The sequence below is a fragment of the Aythya marila genome (assembly GCF_965140915.1).
Source record: "Aythya marila genome assembly, chromosome: 1".
Classification (NCBI taxonomy): domain Eukaryota; kingdom Metazoa; phylum Chordata; class Aves; order Anseriformes; family Anatidae; genus Aythya; species Aythya marila.
In genome coordinates this window covers 101,705,208-101,720,445 of record NC_139042.1, presented here as the reverse complement: position 1 = coordinate 101,720,445, position 15,238 = coordinate 101,705,208, and the positions used below count along the sequence as shown (strand labels likewise).

The 15,238-nt window shown below is 41.5% G+C and overlaps 1 protein-coding gene across 2 annotated transcripts in view; it reads left to right on the top strand.

The window, feature by feature from the left end:
* Positions 1 to 15,238, top strand: part of APP (amyloid beta precursor protein) — a 214,084-nt gene that overhangs the window by 63,529 nt on the left and 135,317 nt on the right. For both annotated transcript variants that reach the window (XM_082781003.1, XM_082781002.1), the window contains exon 3: positions 633 to 762. In XM_082781003.1, coding sequence (XP_082637129.1) covers positions 633 to 762 — 130 coding nt within the window. The remainder of the gene's footprint in view (positions 1 to 632; positions 763 to 15,238) is intronic.

The window sequence follows — 15,238 nt, the reverse complement described above, 5'->3', positions numbered from 1 at the left end:
CAATAAATCAGTCATCCTGTTTGCTGGTGGCATGGCTGCGGGTGTTGAAAGAGTATTACATTATAAAGAACAGACTGGATTTTGATCTCAGCCGTTTAGTAAAGTTGGAAAGGCATTTGTACTGGTGATAAAAACCTAAATATAACTTATTGAATAAAATATTACACAGACTGCAGTGGGACAGAGTATGATGTTGGTTAAAATGATTAAGAGAAACACAAAGGCATGCTGTTAATTCTAGATGTATGAAGTTTAGGACCAATATGTGGAGTTTTGGAAGGACAGTGATATCTTGGACATGAAGGAGGGGGTATTTTAGTCAACCATGAAGCACCTGTTCAGGTGATCTTCAGCTTAAGCAAGTCTAAGCAGCCAAGTTGTATCTTGACAGCCATCTGTTACCACCATTGTATTGTGAGCTGGCAGCTGCATGTTTTTACTGACAAACAAATACACTGGCTTTTTAGGCAAGTGTCCATGCTTATACCACAAAGTCAATGGAAATATAACGTACAGCAGAAGAGGGAGAAGATAGGAAAGGGAGTATTGTGTTATGATTTCCATTTTACATATGGCGTGACCCAGAGTGATAACATTTGTGATAACATTCTTCTTTATATTTTTAATGTTAGGTTTACCCAGAATTGCAAATAACCAATGTTGTCGAAGCCAACCAGCCAGTTACAATCCAAAACTGGTGCAAGAGAGGATGGAAGCAGTGTAATGGTCACCCACATATTGTGGTTCCCTACAGGTGTTTGGGTGAGTAGTTGTCTTTTTCCTGCTCTTTAAAGTTTCTATCTCTTTATGACAAAAAGTACAGAGTCTACATAATTATCTTTCGTATCTCTATATTATTATCTTCTCTGAGGAGGGTTTTGTCCAATTGTCCAGTCCTTTGGAACTACCTTAAATAGAAAATGCTCTTGATATTCCTGATGCTGTTTTCGTGAGTGACTGCAAAACAGACTTCTCATTAATCCCCAGATTTTTGCCACTGTCTGTCATATACTTTCCTTCCATATAGACATTCCTCTGTGCCTTTGCTTATAAGCTATCCACCTTTTCCCTAAATATGTACTGTTTTCTTCATTATTATTTGCATATTAAGTCTTCGGACTGTTACTGTGAAAGCCAAAGGGCTTTATTTTTGTTGAAAGCAAGCAAAAAAATAGGCAATAAAACACCATTTTTTCTTCAGATTCCTTTTTGTAGCAATAGCTATTCTCTCCTGCGTCCTTGGTACTTTGAATTGGTTCAGCAATTTAAAAGGGAGGTTCATTCCTTTGGATTTTTTTGTTTGTCTGTTTTTTATTTTGTTAACCTTTAATTCTTTGTTAGCATTCATAAAGTTGAGAATCATATTAATTTGCTGTTTTTGTTAATATTCTAATCACATCTTTATCTTGAAATTATTCCATGGTATATTTAAATACATTGCTTTACCAGTGTCATTTTTGAATCATTAATTGGCAGTCTGGCTTCGTGTTTACATGTTGGAGTTCAAGGTTGGGCCTTGCTGTTCTGTTATGCCAGGGCAGATAAAACACTGTGTGGAAAGCATCTCAGGCCTGTTATTTGATGAAACTAATAATGAAAGAAATTCCAGAAGATATGCAACCTTTCTAGAATTTTTATTTAGACTAGGTAAAACACATGGCACACTGCCTGATGCAGAGGCAGTGAATGGGCTAACTCAAGAACAGGACTGCAGAGTAACGAATGCACATACTACCAGTAAGATGATAAAACAACAGATATGGGAAATCTGCCTAGAAATATGAGGGAAGCTTTATCATTCGGTAAGGTTTCTAGATCCTGCGTTTGATTGTATGGGTAGGAATTGCATATTTCAAGAGCTGTGGTATGTAGTTGTGATGCCACTGTAGATAAGAATGAGCATGAGTGTTCAGGAAGTACTCAAAGTCAAGACTTCTGGGGAGGACTTTTTTGAAGCCTTCGTGTACATTATGTTGATCTCTCTTACACCAGGACTTTTTAACTGTTAAATAAAGTCATCTCTGCATTTGTTGCCGTGCTTTCCATTGTTGTCCATGATCAAGATAAAAAAAATCAGTTTGTAGAACAGGTAAACTTGTAGAGCAAGGTAAGCAACTTTATGGAAGCAGTGCAGGACTGCAGTCTCACCCAGCTTCATCATAATATATTTGATAAATTCCATGCGAGTCCACTTGGCCTAGGTACAGATGTGGTGGGAGAGGAGCATACTAGTAGAGATGCTAAAACTGATTTTTATTATTTGTTGTATTGTGAGTGTAACCAAAGCTCTGAGTTACAATCAGGGAAGTATTATGCTCAGGACTCTGCATTCTTATGTGGATTTGGTCAGTGCCCTGGAGAACTTACAACTTAATTTAAGATAAAAGACAATGTCATCACAAGAGCAAATGAATATAAATTGGCCATGAATAAATTTAATCTGGAAATTACAAGGAAGTTTCTGCAAGAGTAAGGAGCTCCAGCAGCCTCCTGGTAAAAGGGATAGGAGTAAGAAGCCTAGTAATTTAGAAGGAAGTTCGTAAATTTATGAACAGCATTATGAGCAGTTGCCTGCAGGTGTGAGGAACTGGGCTTGGACATTTAAGGTATTTTTCCTGAGCTGCTGTTTTGAATGAAAAATTATCAAGAGTTAAATGTCTGCTATCTTAGATAGTAAGTTAGACTTCCCTTGCTAGAGGCAAAAATTTTAAAGGCATTTAAGCAGCTCATTCCCATTAATGCTTTGCCCTTGACTCCAATTTTATATTAAAAAATGCATTTTTTTTCCATATTTCCATGTAACTGAGCTTACACATTTGTCTGCCCATGTTTATGGATGTTTGTCATCCTTCTCCTTCATCCTAGCTTTTGACCACGGCTAGAATAAAGCTAATAGAAATAAAATCCAGAGGAGATACTAATGTCCCTGAGTGGGTGGAGAGTGACACGTAGTACTTCCGTTGGAGGAAGAATTGCCATTGTCTGTTGTTCCTTCATCAAACAGCCCTCTAGTTGCTCTCAATGGTCCTCCAGCAGTTAAATGAGGCTGTCTTTCATGCAAAGAAAATACATTAGTGAGGGAGTCTGACGGAGTGGGTCATTTTCCCAAGTGTGGCGGTGCACCCCTGCCATGGGAAGTCAGGATTCCTTAGTTCCCAACATCTTGTTGGCTCATTGCCCTTCTGGTGGAAAAGCTGGCTATAAGATAAACAGGTTCCCTGAAAAGAGCAGAAGTCTTGAAGAGGGGGGGAAAAAAAGTTTTTTTTTTTTTCTTTTTGTTTTTAACAAAGACTGATCACTTACTTTTCCTGTTAATCAGTTACCTTATTATTTTACTACTTTGATTTTTCTATAATTTAATAGTTGTGGTCAAGTTACAAACAGTTTAAAGACTTGCTGCCTTGTAAATCAAGGGAGTAAGACTGGAGGAAGCAAGTTGGTTGAATTCAGGCTGTTAGTGCCTCATGGCTTTGATGATGGATTATCTTTTAACTTTACACAGTATTGTGTTTTTTGTTTTAATTCCGATAACTAATCTTGCAGCCTGCACAAACAGCTCAGTATTTTTTTTTCTCTCTCCTGCTAATACCATTTCAATACTAGAAAAAAAATATATTTTTTTAACGTTTGATCTTGCTTATCAGCTCTTTATGTGCTTCTTTACTACCCTTGATGTGGTTGGTAGTGGGCAACTTCAAAAGTAAGGCTCTGGCAGTACCCATTCTGCAGGAATCTTAACACAAGTAGACCCTTGATGTAGACTACCATTAACTAGTAAGAATTAAGATACCTTTAAAAAGTTTGCTAGTGGGCAGCTGATTGCAGAGTTGAGTCTGTGTGATGCTTCCCCTTCCCCCCAGTTTAATGTTGAGCTTTACTGAAGCTCTGGAGGCTTTTTTAAAGCTCTTCATAGCATTACAAATGTTACCTTGGAGTGAAAATCACTTTCAGAAGCTTGAGTGAATTGAACATTTCTTCCATCTTGACGTTTGTTTACTGCAGAGGTGAAAAATATTGAGTGACAGAAATATGTGCTTTCAGGCTGGAGCGTCTTCATGGCCTGTTTGCATTCCGGTCTACAGCCAAGGCCTTGGGAGACATGTAGAGAGCGTATCGCTTCAGCACTTAGCTGCTCCTTTAGCTTTTCTCTTTGAGACTCTTGCATAGTAGTTAGTGCAGCAATTTGTAGCAATATACTCTGGTAATATTGATCAGATATATTGGATTACACAGCTTCATATTTCCTTTTCATGAGTAGATGCAGCTAAAGTATGTAGACGATAATTTAAATACAGCAAAATGAAAGCCTTGAGAGCATGTGTTTTTGCAATGAGTAATCAAACCAAAGAAGAAAATCATTACCAATTTTATTTATTTTTAAGATATGATATTATGCTGGTGTGCAAGGCTTGACAATATTCTTAAAACTACAAGTTTTGGGAAAATGTTATCATGGAATAAATCTGATTCTAAATCAGATAATCAGATAAATCTCTCTTGCATGCTTCCAGGGACAGAGGGGCTACTGTAGAGTTTGTTTACTGAGGAGAGAAAACTTCTTGTGAAATGGAAATTGTTGAATAAATTCTAGTTACCTCTGTGAACACAGTGAAGGCATTTGCCTTAACAGTATCCTTATTTTTATCTTCATGTTTTTAGAAAATGACATCTTTCAGTGTGTGCTTATGGCTTGAAGCTCTGTTACCCGCCTCACAACAGAAATAGGAATCTATTTAGGTCTCTCTCTCCCTCTCTGCCATGAAGACAGCAGTCTGATGTGATGGTTCAAAAGACTGATTTTTAAATACAGAGATCAAGGGTTAAATCTTGCTATCTGAGGGAGAAGTGTGCTGCTTGGCATAATCACAAATGTGTTTCGGTGCTCAGGTGAAGATGGTGAGCAGTGAGATTTGTCGACTGAGAGGTAAAGATCTGCACCACTTCCTGACATGGTCTCTGAGTGAGGGAGCATGCTGGCATCCCCACACCTGCAGCATGCAAAAAACAGGATCTTGCTGCGGAGCCTGGGCTGCAGGGTTTCAGCAAGCAGTGCCAAGAAGCCCATGATAACTGCTTCACTTTGTAAACTGTTTTAGAGTGATATCCTGACTGCAAATGTGGCCTTGGTAAAGGTAGAGGCAGATGTGCCACAGGCTGCAGCAGGAAGGCAGGACTTCTTCCTGGGTCTTTTCTGCTCTGGGGTAGCATGGGCAATAAGCAGTTCTGGTTTGCTTTCTCTTCACATCTTCCACGAGGAAAAGCAGCTGGCAAATTTGTGTAACGTGGGCTGTGAAATGAGATAATCCACTCCATTTTCCAGGATTGCTGCAGGAGCAGGCATCCTTGTCCCAGCAGTGCCATTCTTTTAAAACCTTAGATAAATGTATAGCTACACTTTCCTGAATAGATGGCATTTCATTAACTGTTGGTGAAATATACCCTGGCCTAGCTGCTCATTATACACCATAGCCTCTAAATTACATAGATGTTTGTGGACACCCAGCTGTGAGATGGGGTGAAGGGGAATTATCAGAGCTTTGATTAACTGTGCTGTGCAAAACGCTTGCATGCATGCTCATGTGTGACTCTGTTTTGTTGTCTCTTTAATGTGTGCTGCTAAGCCCCATATTCAGGCAGTGCTTGAAGGATCCAGATGTATTGCAACACCATTACGTATGTAGCCTCTGTCAATCAGACTCTGATTGCTTCCAATCATTTCTCCATAAACAAATGGATTAGGTTATATGACAAGTATATTTTGCTGTTTAGTTATGTAGTGGAAAGCTGACTTCTCGATTGGGTTTTAACAAAAACATCTTTGAAAATACTTATTAACTTGTCACGCTTTATTACTCTAACAGCTTGTAAAGTTAACCGCTTGTTGGTGTCTGACAAAAAGGCATACCCAAGCTTTGATACACATGCCTAGCCAGTTAAACCAAAGGAAACACGAAGATTATGCCTGGAATAAATCATTTAAATAAATATATAGTTGACAGCACAACTGTTTCTGGTTCATCTGGTAATCTACTTGCGATGTTAACTGTGGGGTTTGTACCCATGAGCATGCAAAACGCCTGTTTGCTGCTGCTACCTGGCAGTACTGGCAGTTGTCTTCCCTCAGCCACTACCTAGTGGGTCTATTTCCAGCTGCAGTGAAAGCTGCTCTTACAGGCTGTTTGGAGGAGCTCTCCACTGGCTTTTCAATGCAGCACCTAATCAGCAGAGTGACATTAATTGTCACAGTTTCCCTGTCACTGTTGGTTTAGCTGCCCGCCTCCAGCTTGCCTCAGTCTCTGCTCCGCCACAGGAGTGATGCAGGCAAGCCTCATGCCCCACTCTTTTCCTAAAATATAAAACACACTTATTTTCAGCCCGCATGACTGCATCACGTCTAGATTTCTGACAGTGCTAGCTGACGAGAGGGAGAGAAGACTCAGAGAAGACTGCCAGCTTGAATGCTCAGCGAGGAGACCTCAGGCAGAGAAACCAAGGGTGCAACGAAAGGCACAACTCTTCATTGCAGTGCTGCTGAGAGAAATCCTTTCATATCTGCTCTTTTCTCCCCACTAGACACTATTCCTGCCTGCCAGTGGTATTTCTGGCACAGTGCTAGTAGGTGGAGGAGAGCCCTGCTGGCACAGGCTGGGCACGTCTCCTGAGGGACAGCGAGGTGCGGGAGCACCCGGCCTTCCCCCGCTTGCATCATGGCCTGGGATCGAGCTGCCTCTTCCAGGTACCACCTCGCCAGGCCCCTGCACAGACCCAAAACCGTGCTTGACTGGTGGGTTGACAGCTCTTTGGCGCTGTGCTGGCGGTCTGAATCTCCTCCTATTCCCGTGTCCTCACTGCTGAGCTAATTGCAGCAAAATCTGGGCCTCTTCATTGAGTGTGCTCCTGAATGCCCTGCTTTGCAACAGTGTAATTAAGAGCATGGCCTGACATGCTTTATCAAGTTGAAGTGGCTTTCCTTATATACCTGAACTTGGCCTGAATTTTATGGTCAGCTTCTGTTACAGGGAAGAAGGTGGTTGCTAAATATCAGCAGGCTTACTGATGGATTTCACAAACAATGAGGGGATTATCTTTTCATTGTAGTTCTTAGTGGCTGCATTGACTCTTGGTTTATGGCTGTGCCTCTGCAAGGACTGCATAAATCATTAATGTGGCTTTTGGCATCCTTCAGGGGACAAAATACCATCTGCTAGAGGAAGAGGTGGGGAGTGGGCAGAGAAATGCTGAATGAAAAGCACCCACCAGGCAAGTGAGAACTTCCTCAGTCACTCACAGGTCTGCCACCTCCTCGCTTGTGCCAAACATTTATTCAGCTTTTTGTTAGCCAAATTCAAGCTGAAGGCTCAGAAACCTTGAAGTGAAGATGTGGAGCACAATTAGTGTGCTGGTGGTGACCAGAATGTGCCTTCATGTGTAAAAGTAGATGTAAAATATCGTCACTTTGTACAGTTAGCCCAGAAAGAATGAGTCTGAGCTTGTGTATTTCTGACCGTTTTTAGGATGAACACAGGTTTTACTTGTTCAGTGACTGGAGTAAGATTGTTATGAGAAATGGATTTGTGGGATAAGACAAAACACAAAACCTTTTTGAGATCTTGAACAAAACACTTCTGCAAGTCTACTCCTGAAGCAGTAAAATAATGTAGTTGGAAGTAAATATTGTAAATGAGTGTTATATTTGCTGCTTTAAAATGCAGAAGAGAAACCAGAGCAGGTGGTGTATACACCTGAAGAACAGCTCACAGGAAGCTGTCACTGATAATGTGGAAGTTTTGTTAATAGCCACCTCTTAAAGCATTACAAATTGTAGTAAATATTTGTTTTAAAAAAAGAAAAGCCCAGGTTGTTTTGAAACATGTAATAATGTGGCTAGACTAAGTTTTTTGTCTCTTGTAACTCTGTCTGAGATACCTGAATGTCAAGCATTCCTGCTTTATCTTCAGTGCTTTACATAAGGACAGTTCACCACAAAAGGTAGTGCTGAGGGAGTATTGGTAAGGTTAAAAAGTTAAGGGCTCAAAAATTGGGAAATCAGAAAGCTAAGGTAGCCCCTGTGACCTTATCTAGGCCCTCTTTGTGCCAACTGTGCTGGAGAGGCTGAGGTTGCACAGGTACCCAACCCGTGCTGTGCTCCCTATGCTCTTTGTGATATTTTGTTCCTGCCTTTTGGCTCAGCAGGTCCCTAAGCCTTATGCACTGCTTGCCATTCAAACCCTGCCTGAAGACAAAACCAATTTTCCCCTCAGAAGTTTCTCTCATCTTGCCTGAGTGCTTTGGAGGCAGTTTTAGTTTCATAAAGGTCATGAGGTAAGGACTGTCCATCCCTTTTTAGAGTGGGAAAGATGAAGAAGGGCTGGGGGAAACTTCAAAATTATGTTAGTGGTTGGCTCCAAATTATAAAACACTTGAAGCAGCATGCACACAAGTCTTCATGAAGTATACACATACGTGGTTCTTGATGGACGTGTGCGTTCACATACATGCAACCTGTGAACAACATATGGAGCCACTGCATAGGTTTCATACCGTGTTCATCATGCACACCCAGCTTTTGGAAGAGATGAAATGGGACCTTTTCATCTGAGGATCTTTGTGGTGCCACAGAGCTGATTCATCCTTGTTTGGGTGTTTCCTCCAGCAAGCAGCACTTAATTTTGCCATGGGAGAATTCTGCTAATTAAAGGTTGTTGTTTGGCTAGCCCTTCAGGAAGGGAAGATAAGGAGAGGAGGAGGAAGGGAAGTGTACATACCATCACGCGTCAATAAATTGATTTACATGTGGAGCGTCTTTCTACAATTTTCTGCCACCTAACTGAAAGCTGTGATAAAATTTCATCCTAAATACATTCTGGACTGATTGATCAGATTCATTAACTGCAAAGGAAGAGTCATGGGAATCACTGTATAATTCTAAAGGTTTTAAGGAAGATCCTGGAAATGCATTTCAGGAAGCCTGTTTTTTTTTTTTTGGGGGGGGGAGGGAGGTTTGAAGCACTAAGCACTTCGGAATATTGGGTTTGCCGCCAAGTATGATACTGAGGAAGACGCACTTTAATTTTTTTTTTTAAAGGAGTAGATAGTCAAATGGATACTTCAATTTTTCAAAAGAAATGTAACAAGGTCCATTACCAGAAGCTATTAAAGAAATTAATCTACCATGGAATAGAAAACTCTTATGTGGCTAAATAAGGAAAAAAAAAAGTAGGAATTAATGGTCCATGCTCAAGGTGGAGAAAGGTCACTAGTAGAAGAATCTCAGAGAGATCAGTTCTTCTGCCTGTGACACGCAAAATATTTGTGAATGATTTGGAAAAGAGGGTGATGACCATGTGATGACCCATTTGCTGGAGTCACTAAGTTATTTAGGGTAGAATTAACAAAAGCAAGCTGTGAAGAGTTTCAGGTGGGTCTCTGATATTGATTGACTAGAGATAAAATGGCAAGAGAAAATCAATGCAATAAAGGTAATGTACATGGGGGAATCGCAACATAAATTAATCTTATCTTAGTGGATATGGGGTTACTATGGGTAGCCCCTAACTACTCAGGAATGAGACCTTAGGCGTTAGTAGCTCTGTGAAAGTATTGGTTCATTACTGTCAAAAAAGCAGCACTAGGAATTGTTAGGGAAGGAGCGGGGAGTAAGTCACAGAATCACAGAATGGTTTGGGTTGGAAGGGACCTTAAAGATTGTCTTAATTCCAACCCCCTGCCATGGACAGGGAAGCCCCCCACTACACCAGGTTGCTCAAAGCCTCTTCCAACCTGGTCTTGAACACTTCCAGGGATGGGGCATCCACAACTTCCCTGGACAACCTGTTCATAAGCATTCTTGTGCTTACATGGGTTCCTTTCCGCTGTCAGAGTGCATCATCAGAATTCATAGCTCTGTTGTTCTCTCTAACCTGCTGCTTTTCTACCTCTCTGAGGGCTCCTATCCCTGTCTTGCTCTTAAGAAGTCTCTCTCTCTCAATTTGTTTTCCAGCCTTGGTCCCTTCTGTGACTCACCAGGCTCTACTGTCTTGTCCATCACCATTCCACTCATGTCTCCTCACCTGAGGCACTGCTGTTTCTTCTCTTCTCCTTTTCTTTCAGAGTAATCTTCTTCCTAGCTTAGCATCAATCTCCTCTAAATGCTTCCTCTTCCTCTCAGCATCCGCTATCCATCTGGTCCTACTTCTGTCCTCTCCCCAGCTTTTCATCAGCTCTGCCACTTGTTCCCTATCATCTTATTTCACATCTCACTTGATGCTACCTGAGCCAGGAAAATAGAGAGATACCCTATGATGCTTCCTGAGAGCTCTGTGATTAGTCTGCTCTAGCACAAAGGCAAGGTAGCACTTAAGGAAAAAAAAAAATCTTTTGTCATAGCAAAAGCATGCTTTATGTTCTCAGTGGGAAGGTTTTTTCCCCCATCTGTCAGTACTTCATCCAATGTGAAGAAAGGTATAATTGCCTGAACTTAGCTTTTCCTTTGTATTTTTGCTTGCAATAAATTGTGATAAAAATGGCTTCATTTAAAGCAGTCTTGATTATGACAGTTACAGACAGGGTCTGAGGGGCTGTTTGATATTGCTGTTCATTTGCGCTGAAGAACGATGCTGTATCTCTGTTTGTCTTATAACCAAACAACTGCTGTAAGACTTGATGCTTCACTAAACTAAGACAACTTTATCTTGAATATTGAAAATGGTCATCAGTTTCCCCAATGATGATATCCAATTAATATTTTAATATTAGTTGTGGTTTTAAATCTGTTGCTTCCCTTTTTCAGTGAAAAATGCAGATCTTTAATTCCACATTTCATAGAATCATAGGAATGGTTTAGGTTGGAAGGGACCCCAAAGCTCATCCAGTTCCAACCCCCTGCCACAGGCGGGGACACCACCCACTGGATCAGGTTGCTCAGGGCCCCATCTAACCTGGCCTTGAGCACCTCCAGGGGTGGGGCATCCACAGCTTCTCTGGGACACCTGTGCCTCACCACCCTCTGAGTGACAAATTTCCTCCTAACATCTAATCTAAATCTTCTCTCTTTTAGTTTAAAACCATTCCTCCTTGTCCTGTCATTTTCTGTTTGAGCAAAAAGTTCTTCTCCATCTTTTTTATAAGCGCCTGTTAAGTACTGAAAGCTGCAATGAGTTATCCCCAGAGCCTTCACTTTTGTAGGCTGAGCAGCCCCAGCTCTTTCAACCTTTCTTCATAGGAGAGGTGCTCCAGCCCTCTGATATCTTTGTGGCCCTCCTCAGGACTTGCTCTAACAGCTCCACATCCTTCTTGTGCTGGGGGCCCCAGACATGGACACAGCACTCCAGGTGAGGCCTCACAAGGGCAGAGCAGAGGGTGACAGTCACCTCCCTGGTCCTGCTGGTCACTTCTCTTCTGATGCAGCCCAGGACGCAGTTAGCCTTCTGGGCTGCAAGCACACGCTGCTGGCTCACGTCAACCTTCTCATCCACCAGAGCCCTCAAGTCCTTCTCCTCAGGGCTGCTCTCAATGAGTTCCTCTCCCAGTCTGTGCTCATGTCTGGGATTGCTCTGACCTAGGTGCAGCACCTTGCACTTGGACTTGTTTTCGGTTCACTTGGGCCCAGTTCTCAAGCTTGTCCAGGTCCCTTTGGATGGCATCTCTTCCTTCTTTCATATCAACTGCACCACTCAGTTTGGTGTCATCTGCAAACTCAATGAGGTGCACTTGATCGCATCGTGTATGTTGTTGATAAAGATACTAAACAGTATTGGTCCTAAGACAGACCCCTGAGGGACTCCACTCGTCACCAGCCTCTGCCTGGACATAGAGCCATTGACCACCGCTCTCTGGGTCCAGTTTCCTTACTGCTGCATTTAATTCTTCTTTAAGAAAATCCATGAAATTTAAATCCCTAAGGTCAGAATTCTTTTTCCTCCGCTGTTTCTATTGTGTACGTGGCTTGTAACGTCAGTTGAGCTGAAAATTTCTTTAGTTTGTATTTGAAGACCATTGTCTTGTAGGCAGGATGAAAGAACATTGTCATCTCATTTTTTAAGTGCTGGCATTGTTCCTCCTGTGCATGTAATCCTACCTTGCAACTCAATATAACTGTGAAAGGCAGAATAATAATGCTTCAGGTTTTGAAATCCAGAGGAGAAAAAGCCGTGGCAGTGAGCAGAACTTGGGCAGGAGCCCCTCGGTTAGGAGTGGTGCTACTGAAACTGTATTGCACAAGTCTTGTGGGACAGCTGCTTAGACATGAGCTGTAGTTTTTAAATGCCTGTTTGAATTTAAGTTCTAAAGTGATACCTAGATTTGGTATTTCTTGGTCACAGTACTTGCAGCAAGACATCGGAATTACTTCTCTTGAAAAATGTTTGGTTTTTAGATAGCAAGTTATCAACTCTTTCACTGTGCTAACTAGCAAGAACAATGATCTGTGAACTGTAACAAGCAGGTATATGTATTTGGTTTGGGTTGTCAGAGGACTGGTAGGAATTAATCATCATATCTGCCTTTTTAATTGAGATGGGGAAAAATGGTTTTAGTAACGTAAGTGTCTTTCTGTGAAAGATCTTTTGTTAATAATTTGTTGATAAATACGCCTTTACATTCTCAAGTTTAGTGGATAGCATGGCTTTTGGGGGAAAGCTTGTTTCCAAGAGCTCGTCTGTAACCTTGGAAAAGAATTTGCAGAATTACTCTAAGTGTAGGAAAGAACTTGGTTAATTTTCAGCGAAGAATTTGTCATTTAGGGCACATTGCCCTTCAGGCTAAAAGGACTGATAAAGATAGTACTTAGGATGTGACAGCGCAGCACCTCCTTACTTATCTGCCCTCAAAGGATAAATTGTCCACAGCTGGCAAAGGGGGAGGCACGGCAGCCTTATGGGGCTGTGCTCAGTGCTGGAAGTCACTCAGGCCTAGCTCGTGTTCATTTGACAGATCTCATCACTTGCAGCCTCGGGATGAAGAGGAGGATCATTTGTGCTCACACCCAGCAGCATCCCCACAAAATGTGAGGCTGGGATTCGAGGGCTGCAGGGCAGCACCCGCGGAGCGGTGCTGGGATGACACCAGCCTTCGTCCCACTGCGCTTGGGGTGCATCCCTGGGGAAGGAGTTACAGCGCTTTACGGCTGTGCAAACATCCAAAATGTTGGCGAGATGAACATGCTGACGTTTGAAGGTCAAACATGCCTCAACACTTCTAGTCTCTTAACCACAATTGCAGGCATCTTTGTCATGCAAGCAGGAATTCCCCTGGGGTTCCTTACTCCTTCACACGAAAACTTGTACTTACAGACAGTGATTCAAAGCAAAAAATACTGTGTGACAGGAGACATTTTGTGTTCAACTGCTGCTTTTTATCTTCTTGTGGAAGACTTCTGCAATGGAAAATAGAAAAATTTGTTTCTCACAAAACTCCTCAGATTTGAACACAACTTTTATCCACAGCTCTGAAAACCAAGAGCTGAGCAGAGCGAAGCAAACAGCCCTCCATCCTGCCCCTCTTTCAAAAGAAATTGAATGGTAATATCTGTTTTTAAGGACCCATTTTGAGTCTTTTTGAGACTTTTCTGGTTACTGAGCCAGTCAGATAACCCAGGAGGTACATACCTCTTCCTCTCTTACACTGAGTTCACTGCAGCGATGGGTGAACAGGCTCTGGCCGTGCAATTGAAACCCACAGTAGGTCTCTGCTCCGTCTCCCACAGACCTCAGGATGTTGTGCTGGGTTACAAAGCTCTCCTTTCTCACTCTCCTCCATGACAGGGAGATTATAGGGAAGGGGAGGGAGAATGTAGTGGGAGCAGTGAGGGCTGGGAAGCTGCAGAGGCCAGAGAGAAAGCAAGAGGCCAGGATGGGGGTGGAGGAGACGGATGAGGCAGGGAGCCACCGATGGGACAGTTTTATTTATGTATTTATTCGTCATGAGAAGACTTTAATGGTTTTATTTGAGAGGGGCTGTACGCTGCTTTTCTGTTTGTGCCTTCCTTGGTTAATGATGAAGAAGCCTGACAGTGTAGGCAAAGTGGTGGAACTCAAAGTCTGTCTCTGCAAAGCAGTTACAAATGACCGGCATGGTCCTGAGCTTTCTGAACTCCATCTATTTACACACAGAACATACCAGCATCACACTTAATAGCACCAGCAGCCTGCTTGTTAATAAAATTAAAGCAAGTGTCTTTGATACTCCATTAGCTTGAAGAATTGCTGCTGATTTACTGATTACAGTATAGTCTTTCCTCATGAGTGGTTTCATCAGTATTAATGAACGTATGAGTACCCCTGTATTGTGCTTTCACTGTGGATTTAAACTTTATTTGGAAGCGTTGAACTTCCCTGCTGACCTCCAGGCTGGTAAATACTAGTAGGGTTTTTTAATGTGGTCAGAATCACGTGAAGATTTTTTGTGATGATCGCTAATGGAACTTAAAGAGGACTTTGTTCCTGTTGAATATGTGCACCTGAGGCTAATCCAAAATACTTCAATTTTAGTGGAATGTATGAATTAATTTCCAAAATAATGACAGTCGTAACTTTTCTTTCTAACTTGCTGATTTTTTTTCCTACCCAGGATTTTTTGTGTGTGCACACCTGAAATAAAAATATACTTGCAGAATTGATAGCTAAGAGTTGTAGCTTAGTTCTGTACACAACCTGTTGTACTTAACCTGGCCATTAAAAATGCTTCCTAATTATTCAGTTTGAAATGCTGAAAGACAGCGAAAACCTGTGCTAGGGATAACGAAAGAAGATCATGATTATTAGAAATTATTTACTTTCTACATTAATACATTTGAAGTTTTACTCCCATTGGCTTTGTCGGTAAGTTCTTGATGTGTAAAATATTTAAATTACCCTATTTTTTTTATTAGATCATCAGAACTAGGTCAACAGAAAATTGAATCATAACAACTTGATATCAGAGTTAATTTTTGGTAACACAAATTAATTTTGGCTCTGTTGTAATACTAGCTTCTAGTTCTTTTTGCAGAAGGTACTCTGGTGAATACATAAGCAGTGTCTGCTTCTTAGGAAGCCTGATCCTGTGTGCTTTGAAGGAGATTGGTTTTTGTTTTAGTTTTTCCCATAGCTGTTCTTCGTTGAATTGGTCATCTATATGACGTGTTTTTATTATAGCTTAACCTAGGACACATTTTCTGAGTATCTATCCTTTTTTCAATCTATCCTTTTCCCCTCATGAGTGTTCTTAATCCGTTAAAAAGCTTATTGATTAATTAAGATCA